Source organism: Panulirus ornatus, chromosome 19 (genome assembly GCF_036320965.1).
Source record: "Panulirus ornatus isolate Po-2019 chromosome 19, ASM3632096v1, whole genome shotgun sequence".
Taxonomy (NCBI): domain Eukaryota; kingdom Metazoa; phylum Arthropoda; class Malacostraca; order Decapoda; family Palinuridae; genus Panulirus; species Panulirus ornatus.
The window spans coordinates 27055055-27079264 of NC_092242.1; the positions used below are offsets into that span (position 1 = coordinate 27055055).

Below are 24210 nucleotides of genomic sequence, written 5' to 3' on the forward strand. Positions count from 1 at the left end.
CACACGTCAGAGACTGATGTAGATGGTCAACACACGTCAGAGACTGATGTAGATGGTCAACACACGTCAGAGACTGATGTAGATGGTTAACACACGTCAGAGACTGATGTAGATGGTCAACACACGTCAGAGACTGATGTAGATGGTCAACACACGTCAGAGACTGATGTAGATAGGTTAACACACGTCAGAGACTGATGTAGATGGTCAACACACGTCAGAGACTGATGTAGATGGTCAACACACGTCAGAGACTGATGTAGATGGTCAACACACGTCAGAGACTGATGTAGATGGTCCACACACGTCAGAGACTGATGTAGATGGTCAACACACGTCAGTGACTGATGTAGATGGTCCACACACGTCAGAGACTGATGTAGATGGTCAACACACGTCAGAGACTGATGTAGATGGTCCACACACGTCAGAGACTGATGTAGATGGTCAACACACGTCAGAGACTGATGTAGATGGTCAACACACGTCAGAGACTGATGTAGATGGTCAACACACGTCAGTGTCTGATGTAGATGGTCAACACATGTCAGTGTCTGATGTAGATGGTCAACACATGTCAGAGACTGATGTAGATGGTCAACACATGTCAGTGTCTGATGTAGATGGTCAACACATGTCAGAGACTGATGTAGATGGTCAACACATGTCAGTGTCTGATGTAGATGGTCAGCACACGTCAGAGACTGATGTAGATGCTTCCTGATCGTGAACGTCATCATGACTGATGCTAGTGACGTTAATGCGTGTCTAATATGTACAGTTATTTATACAGATGATGTGGTCCTGGCTACTGTGGTTCATTTGGATGATGCATGTCTCAAGCAGCGGACAACACCATACTCGTCCCCTAAACTGGGGCAGTGAGCCTTCAGCCAGCCTCACATGCAAAAATTACCTACATCCTCAGGAAACTCGAATTAAAGTTGATGATGAAATCGGCTTTTAAACTTTGGCAGCAAAGACTCTAGCCATCAGTCCACCTGGATGTAAGCCAGAAAATAATATAACTAGGCCACGGCTGATGAAGGTGAAAGGGACGTGAGGCATTCTTGCAACACACACGGAGCCACTTGGCACAAATATGAAAGCAACAGATCCAACAAAACAGAACTATAAAAAGGATAAAGAGCTGCAGGCTGACGTTCATCTAAACAAACGGCGATGCTCTTGTGAAAACGGAGCTTGTGGGTTTCCCAAGGCACTTGATACATAGGGTACAGGTGCCTGAGCTCGCGCGCCTGCACCAGTAGCAGCTAGGGTGATCAAACGGTCGTGATCTCGTGTCACAAGTGCCTTAATACCACATGGCTCCCTTAGTGTCGCAGGTCGGCAAAAGCAGAGCAACACGCGAATAAAGACATATGCTGTGTATATCGTCTGACTGAAACAGCTGAGTACTGTATTATCAGACCTCATTAACACATACACACTCACGCATACACATATATCCTAGCTTAATTCAGGTACCCAGTTTATCGACCAACCCTGAGAGGGAGGATGAACAGCTGGGTTAACTGTGCACCAGTTGCCAGAACAAGAATTCGAACCTATACACTCGACCCCGGGCGGCCCGTGAAAGCGTCATGGTCAGCGACGCTAACCGTCACACCGCTGAGGTTTGATATTGAAGACTCTGGGCTGAAATGTTGTCTTCCTTCAGTTTGAAAGGGATTTCGACCTGATTTTGGAAGGTATGTGGACTAGGCCATGACAGTGGTGCATGTGTTCCTACCTATGGTGTCAGAAAGTTCAGCAAGACATTTCTAGCGCATGTCTTACCATGTGGTGTAGAATTACATAGCGCCAGAGTCTTTAGGTTTAACATAGAAAATAATGTGGACCCACCTTGAAGTAACACAAGCAACACTCAGTAGTTTATGACTAGTGTAACATCACCATGTATGTACCAGCGAACATGAAGGACAAATCTATGCGGAAACAGAGGATATGACGACACTGTACTAGGATGTGAGGAAAGCCAGAAAGCATTTCATCACTTAACACTGTGAAGTCAATCTGTCGTTATCATGTGACTAACCATCGTCGTTATCGACATGTTGGAGTATTAGTATGTGTTTACTAACGTGGAAGATTCTAGTGTGTCGACCATTAATTCGTCGAGACGCTTACACTGTAGCTGTGGTAGATGATGTCTATTACAGTGTACAGCCATTGGTTTATCCTTTCTTCCATGATACTCAATCAGCAATCAAGCCACCAATCAAGGGAGGAGGAGTGAGGTACGGTCACTTCTCTAGATGAATCTAACGGGATCGTACCACTGCCGGAACAGGAGGTGTATTTCCTCACCTTCATTCCGAAACTGACTCGTTTATGGCAAAAGCTGCTCGTTCAGGGAGAGGCAGTTGATCCAGGGTCGATCGTTGCCTCAAGAAAAGTAAAAGCTAAAAGAGGCCACCATACAAGGCGGCCTGTTTAGCTGTCGCGCTCACCATTCGTCATCTTCACGAAGACACCGTCGCTAGGATCCATCGCCCAACGGACATGGAGCTGATCCAGTGGCACCGACCAGAGCCACATGGAGAAAGTCAGGCTTGTCGTCATTATTAGGAGTTCTGGACAAAGGAAATTTCCTGTGATATGATGAAGGTGATTATGACCTGTGCAGCGAAGGCTGACTCCTAGCTCTGCGGTACATAGTACTGAGCTGGTCTTCGGTATCCAGATCACTTAGCATCAAGATGACTGTATGCATTGCTATAGAAACCACATAGCCGGAATTGCTTCACTTGAAAGCCAACGTCATCAGAAATGTGGATGGATCATCATCCCTCAAGTTCTGGTTTCTCGGCCGGTTGCAGGTGAGGATCAGCCACGTCTGCTCCACGAGAATAAGCGTTGCCGTCCTTCACGTTGTCTCAACGTTCCCATTGTCTTCTCTTGACCCAATTGGGAATCATTTGACTTACGGAATGAGTCACTCTTCCTGACTGCCTCATGATAGTTTCTTGTCACACACCAGCCAGACGCGTGTGAAGCTCACCCTGCGAGTGGAACTCCCCATCTCATTTTTATGTACAGTATGTAAGTGCAGCTCGGTGGGGTGGCATGTCCATAGGTCACCTTTTTTCCCCGTTCCTTTGTCTTTGATGTTGCTAATCATGTCAAAAGTATCCCAGTCAACGTACGAGAGAGGAACGCTCTTCATGTCTACTTTCATGATATGGCCAGAAAATATTTCAATGGAAATTTCACAATTTGCAACACCCAGTGTCCATCATGGTGCAAGGTGACCAAGACCGTAAGTAAAGAGGAAAATATAGTTCATCTGACAAGATGCCCAGGAGTCACTAGTGCCCCTGTACTCCTCTGGTAGATGACTGTAGGCACGGTGAATGACGCGACCCCTTCGACCCGAAATTTATGTGCAGAGGTTAAGTTTTTACATAGACACAACAAGAGACATTTGTGTCTTCGATGTTGCGATAAATGAGTGTGGAAAAACGTTGTTGTAGCAGGTGACAGTCGAAGCTCCTGTTGGACGACCTTGGGAAAAAAAACAGAATAATGACTTTGTTATTCATAAAGTGGTAAATTGGACAACACTCATGTCTATACCAAGTAGGAAAAGCGTTCAACTCGTACACCATAACTTACCAGAACAGTGGAGTCAGGACACACTGTAAATGACTCCCTTGCAGACTTACTGCTCCCTCATTCTGACGCAGAGTTTCTCCCAAAAAAGAAAATCAACGTTCCTGCCATCCTTTTTATCGATGGGAAAATTTTATAAGTCACCAAATTGCCCAGTATGACACGTTCCTTATTTCTCATCCAGTCTTATACTCAGTTAAACTAACTAAGGCTTCCCGAGATCCTATGATTAATGTGGGGACTGATCAAGCAATAGCAGATACAAACACAGTAAACATAGAAACGCAAAAGGCTTCAAGCTGTGAACCCAAGAAGCAAGTTTCCTACTTTCAAAGATAGATTTTAAACAAATCTTTAGGTGGATGTGCTCAGAGAAGCTATCAAACCAAACAGCCAGGCAGCTGCTGCGAAAAAAAACAGAGGCAGGTCAAACGGAGAAATGACTCAATAACATTCCTTCTCAAAGACAGGAAATTCACGAGTCGTGGGAATAGAATAGACACTGTTCAACTACCCAGCCATCTGCTGCACTGGAAGTACCACCAAACTGGCCCATTCTAATCGCGAAGAGCCTCATCTAAGACTACAAATGCCTGCAGTAGAGGTCGTGAGAGATGGTGAAATATCGTACTGTGTACAGTTGTCACTCATGTAAATCTTGATGGCTTCCTCTCTTCGTGAGGTTGGAACAGGGACTCATCTTCTGGGGCACCATACAACGCTTAACGTTCTTGACTGCTCCTGTATCTGTACTTAGCACTAGATAACTCTGATATCTTACATAGATTTCTTCCTCTCTCGATCACTCTGGAAGCACCGCATGTCTTCCTCATACACCGTATCTGTCTTACGCGCGGTATAAGCTGCATCCTGGACTGTGTGAACACCGGAAGAGAGATCACATGAGGACGTGTACAATCGTCCCTCTCACAATGGAAGCCATGATTCACAACACTCATAAGCCACTGTATGAAGGTAGATGGACCTGAAGATGGTCAAATTATCTTAGTCTCCATTTGTTTGTGATTTGTGGTTGGCGTCCAAGGTCAAAGGTGCTTCTTGGCAACTACTCTGGACCCAGATTACGACTCCGTCAAGATCCTGCCAAGATTGATGTGGCGTTACTATAATGATATGTCTTTTTTTTTAGCTGAGACGGCACGGGTAGCTGAGGCTCAAATCAAGGCCATCATATAACGTTATATATATATATATATATATATATATATATATATATATATATATATATATATATATATATATATATATATATATATATATATATATATATATATATATATATATATATATATATATATATATATATATATATATATATATATATATATATGTATATATATATATATATATATATATATATATATATATATATATATATATATATATATATATATATATATATATATATGTATATATATATATATATATATATATATATATATATATATATATATATATATATATATATATATATATATATATATATATATATATATATATGTATATATATATATATATATATATATATATATATATATACATATATATATATATATATATATATATATATATATATATATATATATATATATATATATATATATATATATATATATATATATATATATATATATATATATATATATAACATAGCCTGAGCCAAGTACACATCTAATGGACCAACCCTCGGAGCGGATGAAAAACTGTAGAGCATAAAAATGCTTACAGGTTTTCGATTCTTTATAACATACTGCTTCTGCATCTGTAGTTGTGGCTGGTACCCAGGAGTTTAACTGTCAGCTGTCAGAAGGACATAATGAAGTACAGTTACATAAACACGTGATGAACATGTAAGAACACTGGTGGATAGGAAGTGACAGTGACATTAGTTGACACCATTTCTTAGTAGGTTATGGACAACTGTGAAGGTCCATCTTCGTTGGTGTATGGACACGCTCAGCAGTAAGGTTTCATGTCTCCCACAGAGCCATTCCTGTTAACACCAGAGAGCTTTGCTATGAATCTTCTGTCTATATATACCCACGAAGGTCTTGTACACCACTTGCCAAATTTCACACTCGCATCACAGAGCTAAAAATCGTGCGGCTGATCCACTGAATTTTGTGAATCACTTTAGTGCTCTCGTTCCACTTGCGTTTAGAAACTTGCTCAGTATCCTCACTGTGTTTCCTACGCTCGCTTGAATTTGAGTTATACATCATTACCTTCTCCCATTTATTCATATGAATCCCTTATCACCTGTTGTCTTTACATCATTACAACGTATGTTCACTATGATCGTTATACTGACACTGTTGGTTCATTGTCTTTATGTTGTCTTTTCCTCTTCCTTCTTACCTTGGGGAATAAGCTCCTATACCTTCTCCTGTTATGATCTCGAAATTTACCCTCATTTCTAAGTCAACTCTGCTTCCGTTTTCCTCTCCTGCTGGTGTTGGGTCACGTGATATCCTTCAGCGTCTGAGGCATCTCATTCCCATAACACTTACGTCATCATGTGACCCGTTCACCTCTCTCCTGTCGTCCGTCCCACTGTACTTCCTTACAACATGCGCCCTCCGGTTCCTTTGGCTCCATCTGCCTCACTCCCTGCCTCTCCCCTAGCCATAACTGCCTCACTCCCTGCCTCTAATGTTTACAACTGCCTCACTCCCTGTCTCTCCCCTAACCACAACTGCCTCACTCCCTGCCTCTAATGTTTACAACTGCCTCACTCCCTGCCTCTCCCCTAGCCTCAACTGCCTCATTCCCTGCCTCTCCCCTAGCTACAACTGCCTCACTCCTTGCCTCTCCCCTAGCCACAACTGCCTCACTCCCTGCCTCTCCCCTAGCCACAACTGCCTCACTCCCTGCCTCTCCCCTAGCCACAACTGCCTCACTCCCTGCCTCTCCCCTAGCCACAACTGCCTCACTCCCTGCCTCTCCCCAGGCTCCACACTTGCGGTCATCCTGGACATCGACAATACCGTGTCCATCCTGGTGAGCGCCGCCATCGCCGTCGCCTACACTCTCTTCGGTGGCCTCTACTCCGTCGCCTACACCGACGTTGTTCAGCTGTTCTTCATCTTCGTGGGTCTGGTGAGTGTCCTCCTCACCTGCTACCTGCCTCCTGCTGAGTCTGTTTACCTGTATGATATCATTAGATGTCTGGGGTAATGAGGGACTGCCAGGGTAGGTTGGTGGCTGTCAGAGGTGGGTGTCAGGGGTGATGAGTGGCTCTCAGGGGTAATGAGTGGCTGTTAGGGGTGATGAGCGGCTCTCAGGGGTGATGAGGCTGTTAGGGGTATTAGCTGGTGTGTGGGTGTGAGTGATGTGGAGTGAGGCTGTGAGTGATGTGGTGGGTGGCTGTGAGTGATGTGGAGTGAGGCTGTGAGTGATGTGGTGGGTGGCGGTGAGTGATGTGGTGGGTGGCGGTGAGTGATGTGGTGTGAGGCTGTCAAGGGAATACAGCGTATCTTTCGAGTGTATGTTGGCAAGATGTGGCTGGTGTAATCAATGGCTGTTAAGCGCGTGGTTGGTAGTTGTCTGGTATATTTCGTAACCCTCAAGTATGTATCAGGTGGTGTTTTGGTATGTGGGTGTAATGAGTGTGGTGGATAGTTGTCATGATGATTGTGGTTGATGGACCAGTTACCACCATCTTGCAGACATATTGCCATATGAGAGATAAAGAAACAATTATAGAAGTCCTTTGGCTTGGACAGGATCAGTTCACCGGAAGTTATTGATATTTTTCGTGTACGTAAATGCTGACTTGCGTGTGTTTCTGGTCCGCTTCAGTGGCTGTCGGTGCCATACTCCATGACGAACGAGGCCGTCGGCTCTCTGGCCCTCAACGAGACCAACTGGCTTGGCTCCATCGAACCCAGCTCTCCGGAATGGGGACTATGGATTGACTACTGGCTCCTCTTGATCTGTGGCGGCATTCCCTGGCAGGTGAGTTCTCTTTCGTGAAAAGACGACCTCCTTAAAGTGGCTGACTGGGCTCAGGAGAGCTTGCATATATCGGATCTAGCTGTCGTGTGGGATGATCACATGCGGCAAGACTACTGGAGCCACTTTAAACGGGTCGTCTTTCATAGTGAAATGCCTGAGGATTGGCGGAATGCCTGTATAGTGCCTCTTATGAAGACAAAGGGGACAAAGGTGAGTGCTCGAATTACTGGGGTATTGTTGAGTGTACCTGGTAAGTTGTGTGGGAGAGTGGCGATTGAGGGGGTGGTGGCATGCGCAGAGCATTAGACTGGAAACGAACGATGTAGTTCAGAGGTGGTAGAGTATGTGTGGATCAGACTTTCCTTTGAAGAATGTGTGTGAAAAAGCGGAGAAGCATTTTGGATCTGGAGAAAGCTTGTGGCAGGATTGATAGGGATGCTTTATAGAAGGTTTTTTGAATACATGGTGTGGGAGGAAAGCTATTAGAAGCATTGATCAGTCTTTGTCAAGAGAGTAAGGTGTGTGTGCGAGTGGGTAGAGAGGAGGATGAGTGGTTCCAGATGAAAGTGGGTCGCCATGGCCGTTTAATCTGTTTATTGATGAGGTGGTGAGGGAAGTAAATGCGAGGGCCTTGGGGAGAGGAACAGTTGCGTAGTCTGGTAAGGGTTGGGTTGCCTGGGAGGTATATCAATTATTTTTTGCTGAGGACACGGGGCTGGGGGCAGTTCGAGTGAGAAATTACAACGTTTGGTTTCAGATTTTGGGAGAGCGTGTAAGAGGAAGAAGTTGAGAATAAATGCAATTAAAGTAATGGTACTAAGTGCTGAAGAGAGACAAATTAGCTTGGGCGTAAAGTAAGTGAAGCATTTTAGATGCCTTTGAGTTGTTATGGCAGGTAAGTGAGGGAGGTGAAGGTTCTGGAAGCACTGAGGGATGGGCGGAGATGGGTATGTTTGAAGGTATAGCAGTTACAACAATGTTGTATTCATACGCCGAATTGGCTGTAGATGAGGATATGTAGAAGAGGATGAATGTGCTGCAAATGAAATGTTTGAGGAGGGTTGATCGAGAAAAAATGACAGGGTAAGAGAGAGGTGTGGTAATAAGAAGAATATGCTTAAGAGAGCTGAAGAGGGTGTTGCTGAAATGGTTTGGACATATGGAGGGAATGAATGGGGAGGGGTTGACAAAAAATAATCTTTGTCAGAAATGGAGGGATTTAAGATGATATATGCTTTAGAAGTGGAGTGAACAAGAGGAATATATATGATATAAATAGAGGGAGTAACGAGAAGGAGGAGACCGAACCTGAGATTACAGGATGGAGTGAAGAGGTTTAAAGAGTTCGAGGCCTGAACATGCAGGAGGGTGCAAAGCGTGCACGGGATAGAGTGAATTGTCTGCGGCCTGGACATGAGTAAATCATCCGGAATTCTCTAGGTAAATCCAAATAAGGTATGAATGGTATTATTACCGATGGTGAGATGATAAGACAAATTAAAGGTACGTTGAAAGTCTGAATAACATTCATCCAAGAATTCACCGTTGAAGTGATTAGTTACTCTGAGTGAGTCCAGGACCTTGCTGTAGAGACGTTCTGCTAACCCTCCTACATTGTCGGTGATGAGTACACAGGGTGGACTGTGGCGATATCTAGGATACTTTCCTTTGAATGCCTTAACAGATCAGGTGGCAGTAATGTCTGATATAAGGATTAGTTCACATGATCACGTACATGTATGGTCATGATGAGTAAGTCTTTGTCACCTGGAGGAACTATAGAAATCAGTGAAGTCTATATTTCCCTGCTACTATAAGTAGCACAGCCTTGGGCTGCAGGAGCCTTGGAAAAGGCCCTGAGCAATCATATATATATATATATATATATATATATATATATATATATATATATATATATATATATATATATATATATATTTTAATTTTCCAAAAGAAGGAACAGAGAAGGGGGCCAGGTGAGGATATTCCCTCAGTGGCCCAGTTCTCTGTTCTTAACGCTACCTCGCTAACGCGGGAAATGGCGAATAGTTTGAAAAAAAAAAGAATACATATATATATATATATATATATATATATATATATATATATATATATATATATATATATATATATATATATATATATATATATATGGTTGGATGAAAATAGATTTATATATACGTATGTGCAGTATGATATATCAGTGTCATATGTTGCATTCCTGCAGGTGTACTTCCAACGTGTTCTGTCATCCCGGTCTCCAAGACATGCGCAGATTCTCTCCTACACAGCATCATTCGGCTGCATCATCAGCGCCGTCCCAGCCTGCATCATCGGAGCTGTTGCCAAGGCCACTGGTAAGCCAGACACACAACGTATCATAATCCTGTTCCATTGTAATGTAAATGTGGCAGTCATGAGTATAACTGTGGTGCATGGTGTACCCAGGGTGAGGGAAAATAGGGAAAACGGTTTGTGGTAAGGCAAATACCTGGTTTGCAAAAATAGTTCATTCATAAGTGGGTGAGTAGGGTTTGGGTCTGGTGATAGGGAGGTTGGATGGTGCTGCTAGAGCTGAGTCATTGTCTCCTTCAGACTGGAGCTCTACCACGTATGGCCACGAACCCGAGGGCTACCAGGTGAAGCTCGTCCTGCCCCTCGTTATGCAATACCTCACCCCATCGGTAAGCCCCACACACCACCTCACCTTCACTAGCATTGTGTTCAGATAAGGAAAAGTACGTCTTCTATGCATTAATCGTTGTTAACTAATGATAGATGCCGGATAGGTCTCATGCATATATAGATTTCTATATTGAACAGACATCCGTCAGTAATATGTGAGGTATCACAACCTCAGAAAGTTTCTCATGATATTCTGACCGTGGACAGTGGGTGGCCTTCATTGGGCTGGGTGCCGTCAGTGCCGCCGTCATGTCCTCCGCCGACTCCTCTGTCCTCTCTGCTTCATCCATGTTCGCCAGGAACATCTACAAGAATGTCTTCAGACAACAGGTAAGTCACCTCGACTTGTGATGCCACACATGTAAAACTGACAGATAATTTGAATCACATCCCAAAACTTGGATAGAAGTGAGGGCGGGCTTGTCGCTGTCCTCCAGCACCATTTGTCGTAACGTTAGGCGTCTGTAACTGAGATCCGAACATGTCCTAGATTAGCGAAGTTGGGAGAATAGGGTAATACTAAACATTCAGACTTAACCTTATTTGTCAAATTTTATGTTAAAAGAAACATAAAATGTTTTCCTAGCCTTCCAGTAAGCTTTGTTTGTAAACTAATTGGCATAATATACCTGCCTAAAGATACGGTGTGTATGACTAGAATAACACCATCAGTAAGACCTTAATAAATAGTAGGCCAAATCATGCAACAATTGGGATTGTTTAAGCCTTCAAATGCAAGGCATGTAAAGATATATATATGTAGGCCAAACAGGAAAAACTGTAACGGAGAGGTGTTATTGGCACCATCATTCAGTACGCAAGGATGACCACAAATAGGCTATCGCTAAACATTATCACGAAAATGATCACCTCATAAATCTTGAAAATCCCGTTATTCTATACCCCTCTGCTGATGATGCAACACGCAACGTCATTGAATCGGTCTTAATTGCCAATACTATGAACTTTAATTTGTCCCCAGGCAATTTAAAGCCCATCCTAGCATTAACCAAATTATTATGAGAGAATAGACAAAACACGAAAACATATAAAGAAATAAGACACACCCAGCTACCCAGGTCAACCCCCGCCACCTGACCTTCCTTAATCACGCTTCTTTACAACGGTTACTGCCAGACAAAGCAAACTGGTGTTGGACGGTGGGAATCAAGTGTGATGAGATTTAGATAACTATGCTAAGTACTGGCACCTGATGAGATGGATTGTCTCCACGAAATGATGTCGTGCCACATGTATTGAAAAATCACATGTTAAATAAAATCCATACACGAGCTACCATGTGTAATGTACTGAAACCACAGCTTCCTATACACACCCAGACCCCATACATCTTTCCGTGGTTCACTCCAGACGTTTCACGTGCCCTGGTTCAGTCCACTGACGGCACGTTGACTCCATTATACCACATCGTTCCAATTCACTCTATATTTATTGCACGCCTTTCACCCTCCTACATGTTCAGGCCCAGATCGCTCAAAATCTTTTTCAACTCCTATTTGGTCTCCCGCTTCTCCTTGTTCTCTTCACCTCTGATGCATATATCCTCTTTGTCAACCTTTCTTCACTTATTCCCTCCATATATACAAACCATTTCAACATACCATCTTCTGCTATCTTTCAACCACACACATCTCTTACCCTAGCATTACTTACTCGATCAAATCACCTCACACTAAATAGTATCATTAAACATTTCATGACCAACACATCTACCCTCCTCCGTACAACCTTATCCATAACCCATGCCTCGCAACCATATAATATCATTGAAGCTACTAATCCTATTTTCATCCTCCCAGATATCATTCTCTCATTCCATACATTCCTCATTGCTCCTACAACCTTCGCCCCCTCCCCCACCCTATAACTCACTTCCGCTTCCATGGTTCCATTCGCTGCTAAGACCACTTCCAGATATTCAAAACACCACTTCTTCCTAGTTTTTCTCTATTCAGTCATACGTCCCAACTGAACCTAATAACCTTGCTCTTACTCACATTTACTCTCATCTTTCTCCTTGGACACCTTCCAAACTCAGTCACCAACTTTTGCATTATCTCACTTGAATCAATCACCAGTGCTGTATCATCAGCGAACAGCAATTGACTTACTTCCCAGGCCCTCTCATCCCTAAAAGAATGCATACTCACCCCTCACTCACCACCCCATCCATAAACATGGTGACATCACACACCCTTACCGCATATCGACTTTCACTGGGAACCAAACACTCTCCTCTCTTCTTATTCGTACACATGCTTTACACACTTAATAAAAAAAAATTCACTCCTTTTCACTTCCACACCATACATTCTTAAGAATTTCCACCAAGCATCTTTATCAAACTTATCATATGCCTTCTCCGGATCCATAAATGTCACATACAAATCCATCTGTTTTTCTAAGTGTTTCTCACATACATTCCTCAAAGCAAACACCTGATCCACATGTCCTCTAACACCTCTGGAACTACACTGCTCCTCCCCAGTCTGATGCTCTGTACATGCCTTCATCCTTTCAGTCAATATCCTCACATACACTTTTCTAGGTATACTCAACAGACTTATGCCTCTGTAGTTTGAACAATTACCTTAACGCCATGTGCCTTTATACGATGGCAATATACATGCATTCCGCCAATTCTCAGGCACTTCACCATAATCCATACATACAATGGATATCCTTACCAACCAATCAACAACGCAGTCACCTATATTCTTAATAAATTCAAGTATAGTACCATCTGTTCCCACTGCCTTGCCGGATTTCATCTTCAGTAAGGCTTTCGGCACTTCTCTCTTCAGCAAACCACTCTCCTTGACTTTCTCATTTCGCACATCACCGCGACCAAAACACCATACATCTGGCACTCTGTCATCGAACTTAACCAACAATCCTTCAAAATGCTCACTCCATCTCCTCCTCATTCCATCACTACCTGTTATCACTTCCCCTTTTACCCCCTTCACCGAAGTTCCCATTTGTTTTCTTGTCTTTCACACATTATTTACCTCCCTCTGATACATCTTTGAATTCTCCCTAAAGTTTAATGATACTCTCTTACCCCATCTCCCATTTGCCCTCTTTTTCAACCAATGCACCTTCCTCTTGACTTCCTTTCCGCTTTCTCTGATACGTCTCGCAGTCATTTACACTCCTTCCGTGTTAAGTACCGCCTAAACGCCTCTGTTTTCTCTTTCACTAACAACTTTACCTCTTCATCCACCACTCACTACCATTTCTAATCTGCCCACTTACCACGTTTCTCATGCCACATGCATCTGTTGTACATGCGAACACTGCTTCCCTAAATGCCTCCCCTTCCTCACCCACTCCCCTCACTTCATTTACTCTCACCTTTACCTGAATGTTCCATGTGCACCACATACCTTCTTCAACTGCCACATGGCTTACATTCGCATTTAAATCACCCATCACTAATACCCGGTCTCGTGCACCCAACTTGCTGACACACTCGCTCAGTTGCTCCAAGAACACTTGCCTCTCATGATCTTTCTTCTAATGACCAGGTGCATAGGCACCAATGATCACTCATTCCTCTCCATCCACTTTCAGTTTTACCCACATCAGTCTAGATTTTACTTCCTTGCATTCTAAAATAAACTCCCACAACTCCTGCTTCAGGAGTAACGTTACTGTTTTCTTAGTTCTTGTCCTCTCACCAAACCCTGACTTTACTCCTTGGACATTTCTAAACCATTCTTCCTCTTTACCCTTGAGCTACGTTTCACTCAGAGCCAGAACATCCAGGTTTCTTTCCCCAAACATACTACCTATCTCTCCTTTCTTCTCATCTTGGCTACATTCACACACACACACACACACACACACACACACACACACACACACACAGACACACACACACACACACACACACACACACACACACACACACACACACACACACACACACACACACACACACACACACACACACACACCAGTGTGAGGTTGGGAGGAGGATGAGCACTCCACGCTTGACTCCTGTTTCCTCTTTTAGAAATGTAAATATATGAAGGAGAGGGTTCCTAGCCCCCACGCTCTCCCCCCCTCCTCCTCCTTTATTATCATTATATCATCATTATCATTATTATTATTATTATTATTATTATTATTATCATTATTATTATTATTATTATTATTATTATTATTATTATTATTATTATTATTATTATTATCATTATTATTATTATTGTTGTTGTTGTTGTTGTTGTTGTTGTTGTTGTTGTTGCTGTTAGTATCATTATCATTATTATTATTATCATTATTATTTTTATTGTTATTAGCATTATTATCACTATTATTATTATTATTATTATTATTATTATTATTATTATTATTATTATTATGATTGTTATCATTGTTAGCATCATTATTATTATTATGATTATTACTATTATCATTATCATTATAATCATCATCATCATTATTATTATTATCAATAGCATTGTCATTACTGATGAGTTAATCTGCCTGCAGGCCAGTGAAGTGGAAGTGATCTGGGTGATGCGAGCAGCCATCGTGGTGGTGGCAGCCATAGCCTGCACCATAGGCATCCTCATCAACAGCATCTACTACCTGTTGTAAGTTGCTCTCCCCGGCCTCTTGGTTCTGCTGGTGATGCTTACCTATGCACCTGCTTGACCTTGCAGATGCCCACCCAACTGGTGTTACTGACCTCTGCTCTTGTACCTGCTTAGTCTTGTAGATACAGACCCAAATGGTGCTGCTGACCTCTGCTCTTGTACTTGATTAGCCTTGTACTCACCAAAAAATTTTCTTCCATAAATCTTTAAAATCTATCTTGTAGCTTTAGTCATGAGTGCCGGTAAAGATTCTGCTCTCCACAGAACGTGTTTTGCATGTCTTCAGGTTTTGTGTATTATTCAACGCACGTCATATTTTCACACCTACAAACCACTTTCCTACAAATCTGACTGCATCGTTATAAGCGTCCAGCAGCCAGACGTCTTTGCTTGAAGCGTAATAATGTCTCATCTGTAAACGTTATAGTACATACAGTACAATACATACATCATGTATGCAATAATGCAAGTCAGAACACAGATAACTGGAAATTTGAAGTTATCTTATGACCTCCCCCAACCAAGCAAAGGAGCGTCTGCTGCAGGATCGTCCTACTATCAACAGTTATCAATCCTTCGCTAAATATCATACTCGACATTCATGACTGACTTGTCTACGTGCAGCTCTCATCACTACCACACGTTAGCGCTAGCAAATTAACAAATCCATTGCTGGCTTAGTCTGGTGCACAAGTATTCCCCTCAAGAATCTTTACCAACCCAGAAAATTTGTTAGTAGCCACTGCCTCCCACCTGGACGATGACACACATCAGGCAACCATAACATTCAGGTTAACAGCGATCCTTCTGCAGCCATTCCCAAACACACACACACACACACACACACACACACACATCCTTCTGTCGTAGATGGTACAGCAACAGTCAGATCCTCCTGCTGTCAGTTGTTCTGATGTTATTTGGGTACAGTCACAGGAGGCGGGCTGCTGTAACCGTACATCCAATACGAGACACTGACCAACTGTAGTTCACTGCAGCCTTTACCACGCACACGCGTCCTGTTGGACCAGCAGCACCATCGTCTCGCGTGTCCTCCTCCTCCATACAAATCTTGCTGACGTCCTTCGGCCATTTTCTGTTTGCTACTTTTATTCCTGCTACTGTTGGCTGTTATCACCCTGTCGATGTTGATGTCTACCGTTATTAGTTACTAACTTCTCGCTAAATTTCTGACGCTAAGCTTGTAACTTCAGCAACCTTTGACTTTCCTCATCTTCATCATTTCTACTTCTTTTCATACATGCTACCGGTGGTTAACTTCACTCCCTCCACTGTTGTATAACTTCATCTATGTTCCTGGTTCCACTTGTACTGCCACCAAGTCATTCTTGACAACCAGAACTACTTCTTCTTCTTCACGATAGATCACTATATTATTGTTGACTCTCTTACCTCCATCCTGATGTTGATTGTCTTCAACCATATTACTTTTGACTATCTTTACCCATATTACAGTCGTTCTCTTACCTCCATATGACTGTTAACTATCTTCATCCATATTACTGTTAACTATCTTAATCCATATTACTGTTGACTATCTTCATCCATATTACTATTAACAATCTCCATCCATATTACTGTTGACTATCTTAATTCATATTACTGTTGACTATTTCATCCATACTACTGTTGACTGTCTTCATCCATATTACTGTTAACTATCTTCATCCATATTACTGTTGACTATCTTCATCCATATTACTGTTGACTATCTTCATCCATATTACTATTAACAATCTCCATCCATATTACTGTTGACTATCTTCATCCATATTACTGTTGACTATTTCATCCATACTATTGTTGACTGTCTTCATCCATATTACTGTTGACTATCTTCATCCATACTATTGTTGACTATCTTCATCCATATTACTGTTGACTATCTTCATCCATATTACTGTTGACTATCTTCACCAATATTACTGTTAACTATCTTCATCCATATTACTGTTGACTATCTTCATCCATATTACTATTAACCATCTTCATCCATATTACTATTAACCATCTTCATCCATATTACTGTTGACTATCTTCATCCATATTACTGTTGACTATCTTCATCCATATTACTGTTGACTATCTTCACCAATATTACTGTTAACTATCTTCATCCATATTACTGTTGACTATCTTCATCCATATTACTATTAACCATCTTCATCCATATTACTGTTGACTATCTTCATCCATATTACTGTTAACCATCTTCATCCATATTACTGTTGACTATCTTCATCCATATTACTGTTGACTATCTTCATCCATATTACTGTTGACTATCTTCATCCATATTACTGTTAACCATCTTCATCCATATTACTGTTAACTATCTTCATCCATATTGCTGTTGACTATCTTCATCCATACCATTGTTGACTATCTTCATCCATATTACTGTTGACTATCTTCATCCATATTACTGTTGACCATCTTCATCCATATTACTGTTGACTATCTTCATCCATATTACTGTTGACTATCTTCATCCATATTACTGTTAACCATCTTCATCCATATTACTGTTAACTATCTTCACCCATATTGCTGTTGACTATCTTCATTCACTGTTGATTGTCTTATCTCCTCATTACTGTTAACTATCTTCATCCATATTACTGTTAACCTCCTTCATCCGTATTATTGCTAACTATCTTCATCCATATTACTGTTGACTATCTTCAACCATATTACTGTTAACTATCTTCATCCATATTACCGTTGACTATCTTCATTCACTGTTGACTGTCTTACCTCCTCATTACTGTTAACTACCTTCATCCATATTACTGTTGACTATCTTCAACCATATTACTGTTAACTATCTTCATCCATATTACCGTTGACTATCTTCATTCACTGTTGACTGTCTTACCTCTTCATTACTGTTAACTATCTTCATCCATATTACTGTTGACTCTCTTATCTCCGTATTACTGTTGACTATCAACATTCATATTACTGTTGACTATATTACCCCATAGTTCTGTTGACTACCTTCACCCATATACTGTTGACTGTTTTCATCCAAACTACCTTTCACTATACTCATATCACTGTTGACTAACTTCACCCTTAGTACTTATGACAACCAATAATGACTGATGACACTGTTTAAACATATTGCTGTTGACTATCACCAATATTACTGTTGATTATATTATTCCATGCTATTGTGATTATCTTCATCCATACTACTGTTGATTAGCTTCACCCATATTATTGTTAGTCGCCTATCTTCTCTCATATTACTGTTGACTATCTTCGACTATAACACTGTCGACCAAACCTACTCCATATTTGTTAACTATCTTACCCCATATCAGTGAAGTCTATCTTCATCCACATTACAGTTCACTGTCTTCACCCATATTACTATTGACTATTCTAACCCATATAACTGTTGACTATCTTTGCCCATAGTACTGTAAGTAATCTTCGCCCATATTACTGTTGATTATCAAAAGTTAGGTCGTATGACAGAAATGGGACTCTAGTCCTATGGTCAGAAAATTACTTGACTGTCCTTAAAAAGTAGACAGTGATTAACGGTGAAGCTTCTGGATGTTAGACGTAACAAGTGTTTGCTGCAGGGAAGAGACTTGGGATTAATTCTCTTTTTGATATATTCTGATAACACTATTGTTGGGCTAGGATATAAGATTAAGTTTCACAAGTGACACTGTGCTGGGAAGTAGATTTACGACCGTTATCAAACGACTACAGACAGCTATAGGTTGACTCAGACAACCTGGTAGATTACGTTAACGAGTGTCAAATGGATTTTGATGAAAGTTTTAAATCCTGGCGGCAGAAAGGAAAAGACGAGCTCGTTTAGATTCTGGTGAGATACAAGAAATAACAAATCTAATAATCCTCGATGACCTAAAGCCACCATGTAAGCACTGGAGGCAAAGAGAATCTGAGGCTTCATAATGAGTGCATTGAAACTCACTCTTGAATAACAGTACTCGCACTTGACAATTCACTTGTCCGTCCTAACTTTTAATATTTTGTTCAATTTTGGTCCGCCTACTTGGATGAAGAACGATGAGAGCACAACGGCGAATCACCGTGATTGTTCACAAACATTCAGTGAGAGCCGTAAAGACAGCATAACCCATGTACAAAGATCTTTAAGAGATGATTTAATGAAGTTTTTCAAAATTATCAAATGCTTCAAAAATCCTCAGCTAGGCAGTTGTTGAAGATAAGTCATTTTCATTTCATCCGTAGTGGCAAACATTTTACTTCAGATGGGGCGAAGTCATTCGTGTTCAGCAGGATTGTTAACAAGTAGTTTAGCTTAACAAAAGTAGTTGAAAGCAACCCAATAGATACGCCTGAAAATAGATAAGATATCTTGCTTCAGATCCACGACTGACGTTAACTGCGCTTCAGTCAAAAAAGTTTACAGGGATTTGTCCTTTGCAAACCATTTGTTTTTCTGTTTCCTTTTCTAAGCTAACTAGGCTAGGCTACTTATTTCTTCTCCCATAAAAATCCGCCTCGAAGGGACCCGGTAGTCCTTTGCAATTTTCATTTCTATGTATTTCCATGAACTTACCTGTGATACTCTTGATTCCTTTACCATATTCATAATCATCCTCTTTTGGCCGTATTTTCACTAATTATCATCTCCAATGCTAAAGCTAACTACATTCCGCCCTGTCATTACTGGCTGCGGTCTCTGATGTTACTGTTAACTATATTCATCCACCACCTTAACTACTGTTATATCTGGCCTTCTACCTGTTTTCTACTATTGCTGAATGCTTTGCTATGTTACTGCAGATACTTTGTGTCATACACCAGTGATGACAATATGTCTAGAAGCTAAATACTTTCTTTTTCATGTTATCATGTGACCACCTACACTCATGTTCCTCTCTGATCAGCTATGTCCATGTTACAGATGGGCCACCTACATCTGCTCTTCTCTCTATGCCTAACCCATACTATGACCAGACGTATCATAGATATTCCCATCAAACTTCCCCTATGCAGGGAGAAACATGACCACTTCCATTGATAAACAATTCATACCGCCTATCACTTGCATCTTGGTATAATTGTGCTTCTTATTTTAATCAGTCTTTGTATGCTAACATAAGCAGTTAGATTTCTAAGGTTAACTGCATGGTAACTGTAGTTACATAGTCGTATTTCTGCTTCTCTGATGGGCAATGTGGGTAACCAGGCGTCCAGGCTAACACAAACACACCAGTAACCAGGGCCGCACCCTGGCAGGGTTTTTACTGCCACTGGCATGAGCAATGAATGACAAGCTTCTTCATAACAGGGCATCTGCTGAACGCTACTGCAGCAGAGACTAGCCAGCTGTTCTGTAACGAAGTGTCTGCCGAATTCTGTAGGACCAGCGATGGTCAGGCTGACTCATAACCGGTTGTGGCAAGTTGGTGCATGGTTGTTAGTGTAGAGTCTCCTGCAGCCAGAGTGGGTGCTTTTTTTCGTAGTATCTTGCAAAGTCTTTATGCATTATGTACCAGCTTTGGCACATAAATCTATGACCAGCTCTCTTGGCTGGCTTTTGTATGGCATGCCGGAGTATAGATGGAAACTGCATGACTCTCCAGCGGCTTCTCCTGCATGATCATGTACCGTAGGCTATAGCCACTTTAGGAAAAGGGTTTTTAACGAGTAGATTTACATTTAGTACATATTTTCAATTCGTTATTATGAAACAAATCATATTCATGAACCTTATATCTCTTTTTATGTGAAGACATTAGTGCTAATAGATTACTTCCTCAGTGAAATAACTTAAAAAAATTACAAATTTGCTTAAGCACTTAAATCATGTGTCCAGGAGCTTACTGACATTCTTGGTTGTTTCAGCCTTGTCTTGCCCCGTACAGTATGGATGTGTAAGTCATAATGTGTAGTAAGTCCTTACGGAATACCGTGTACACACATTTGATACATTAGCTTTTGCTGATCCTTTGAGCCATAGGCTACACACTCCTCCCCCGGAGGTTTGTTTTGACTTGTTAGAAATGCATTCTTCCCTGTGTGCTCGAGACTCCTGTATGCTCGAGATTCCAGATTTCCATAAGTTAGCAAAATATCACTGTGTTCAGAGGTGGACATCAGGTTTCAAAATGACTAACTCAGAAGCAGTAATGTATTTTCCCAGTCTTGTATACAGATGCTAATCTTAAGAGCTATGTCATCTTTGTACAAGAGGATGTGGTTATATCACCTTAAGGGAAAAGAACTGTTGGAAATAATTTAGATCTGAAAATGTATCCTTCAAAGCCAGAATTCAGACCAAGAGGGAGATACATTATGGCGTTCTGACAGAAGCAGTCAGTGTGAGCGGCCTGTAGCTGGGCGTGCGGCGCTCCTCACACTGCCAACAACCTTCATCCTCACTCAATACGGACACAAGTGATACTTGGGCTCCAAGGCTGGCACCAAACACAGACATGGCCACACACTCTACCCTACAGGTGTGGCTAAAATCATCTGGTATATTCTCTAAACCAACTTACTTTAGGTGAAATTCGGTCATACTCTTATGAATTGGTCTTAATAATCTTAAGTATCGTGGAAAAGTCTTTAAATGCTGAGCTTTAGCTAACCTAACATAGGTTTGTTTTTTGGTTTTTGTTTTTTGTATAGAGGTTGAGACCGCGGGCAACTGAATGCCCTAATTACGGCTATCTCATAATATATATATATATATATATATATATATATATATATATATATATATATATATATATTCTTCTTTCATACTTGTTCGTCGTTTCCCGCGTTAATAAGTAGCTGAACGAGTTACCCAGTTTATCGGCCAGCGGCGAGGAGACGAACAGATAGGTTGGCTGCAGCCCTGGCTGCTGCATCCACAATTCGAACCCCGACCGGCCCGTATGATAATTCATAGAGAGCAACAATATCCATTATAATAGATGGCATATGCCCCAGTTCTTAAGTAAATGAGACGTCAACAGCGAATGCTAGCGTTATGACGATGTCCTTATCCAACATACAGACAGATAGGGGTTAGTGATCACCAGAGACGACAACCATATTGAGATCAAAGTTAGTCAGATGAGATGGGTGGGGACACAGCTTAGCTTGGTTGCGTCGTTGGTTCGTTACCTGGGCTTTACTCCACCTCCATTCCATATTGAACCTGACCACATTGATCTCCATAAGATGTTCAAGATAATTATACGATCGTTCATATAGCACTTACGCAAATCTGGGCCCTAATGGAACTGGAACCTCAACGAGGTGACAGTAGCCATGAAATTAACCATACCAGGCATTACAGACCTTCTGTATGAAGAAATATAAAGAAAATAGCCCTTCAGGTTACGCAGAACGAACACAACCAGAGCCATGATATCTCATTATAAACATCAGACATAAGGACCCCCAATTTTTGCAGGGAAGTAGCGCGAATGACTGGGAGACCAGAAAAGAAAGAGGCAGGAGGTCGAGAGAAAGATGCAAGAGGTGAAAAAGAGGGCAAATGAGAGTTAGGCTGAAAGAGTATTATCAAATTTTAGGGAGAGCAAAAAGATGTTTTGGAAGGAGATAAATAAAGTGGGTAAGACAAGAGAACAAATAGGAACATCGGTGATGGGGGTTAATGAGTAGGAAATAACAAGTAGTGGTGAAGTGAGGAGATGTAGTGAGTACTCTGAAGGTTTGCTGAATGTCTTTGATGATAGAGTGGCAGATATAGGGTGTTTTGGTCGAGGTGGTGTGCGAAGTATAAGGGCCAGGGTGAATGGCTTGGTAAACAGAGAAGAGATAGTGAAAGCTTTGCGGAAGATGAAATCCGGCAAGGCAGCGGGTTTAGATGGTACTGCAGAGGAATTTATTAAAAAAAAGGGGGTGACTTTGTTGTTGACTGGTTGTTAAGAATATTCAGTGTATGTATAATTCATGGTGAAGTACCTGAGGATTGGCGGAATGCATGCATAGTGCCATTGTACAAAGGCAAAGAGGATAAAGGTGAGTGTTCAAATTACAGAGGTATAAGTTTGTTGAGTATTCCTGGAAAATTGCATAGGAGGGTATTGATTGAGAGAGTGAAGGTATGTACACAGCATCTGATTGGGGAAGAACAGTATGGTTTCAGAAGTAGTAGAGGATGTGTGGATCAGGTGTTTGCTTTGAAAAATGTATGTGAGAAATACTTAGAAAAACAGATGAATTTGTATGTAGCATTTATGAATCTGGAGAAGGCATATGATAGAGTTGATAGAGATGCTCTATGGAAGGTATTAAGAGTATATGGTGTGGGAGGTAAGTTGCTAGAAACAGTGACAAGTTTTTATCAAGGATGTAAGGCATGTGTACGAGCAAGAAGAGAGGAAAGTCATTGGTTCCCAGTGAATGTCGGTTTGCGGCAGGGGTGCATGATGTCTCCATGGTTGTTTAATTTGTTCATGAATGGGGTTATTTGGGAGGTGAAAACAAGAGTTTTGGAGAAAGGGGCAAGTATGCAGTCTGTTGTGGATGAGAAGCATGGGATGTGAATCAGTTGTTCTTCGCTGTTGATACATTGCTGGTGGCTGATTCGGGTAAGAAACTGCAGAAGTTAGTGACTGAGTTTGGTAAAGTCTGTGAAAGAAGAAAGCTGAGAGTAAATGTGAATAAGAGCAAGGTTATTAGGTTCAATAGGATTAAGGGACAAGTTGATTGGGAGTTAAGTTTTACTGGAGAAAAACTGGAGGAAGTGAAGTGTTTTAGATATCTGGGAGTGGATTTAGCAGCGAATGGAACCATGGAAGGGGAAGTGGGTCACAGGGTGGGTGAGGGGGCGAAGGCGCTGGGAGCGTTGAAGAATGCGTGGAAGGCGAGAACGTTATCTCAAAGAGCAAAAATGTGTAAGTTTGAAGGAAAAGTGGTTCCAACAATGTTATATGGTTGCGAAGCATGGGCTATAGATAGGGCTGTGCGGAGGAGGGTGGATGTGTTGGTAATGAAACATTTGAGGACAATATGTGGTGTGAGGTGGTTTGATCGAGTAAATAATAAAAGGGTAAGAGAGATGTGTGGTAATAGAAAAGAGAAGAATAGGGTGTATTGAAATGGATTGGTCACATGGAGAGAATGAGTGAGGGAAGATTGACAAAGAGGATGTATGTGTCAGAGGTGGAGGGAACGAGGAAAAGTGGAAGACCAAATTGGAGGTGGAAGGATGGAGTGAAATAGATTTTGAGTGATCGGGGCTTGAACATGCAGGAGAGTGAAACGCGTGCAAGAAATACAGCGA

At 41.5% G+C, this 24210-nt stretch overlaps 1 protein-coding gene across 1 annotated transcript in view; it reads left to right on the top strand.

Moving 5' to 3' along the window:
- The window catches only part of LOC139755470 (high-affinity choline transporter 1-like), a 188350-nt gene that overhangs the window by 136698 nt on the left and 27442 nt on the right, over positions 1-24210 (top strand). The window contains exons 5-10 of the mRNA XM_071673806.1: positions 6608-6756; positions 7459-7614; positions 9842-9971; positions 10210-10298; positions 10507-10629; positions 14821-14924. Of these exons, the coding sequence (XP_071529907.1) occupies positions 6608-6756; positions 7459-7614; positions 9842-9971; positions 10210-10298; positions 10507-10629; positions 14821-14924 (751 nt within the window). The remainder of the gene's footprint in view (positions 1-6607; positions 6757-7458; positions 7615-9841; positions 9972-10209; positions 10299-10506; positions 10630-14820; positions 14925-24210) is intronic.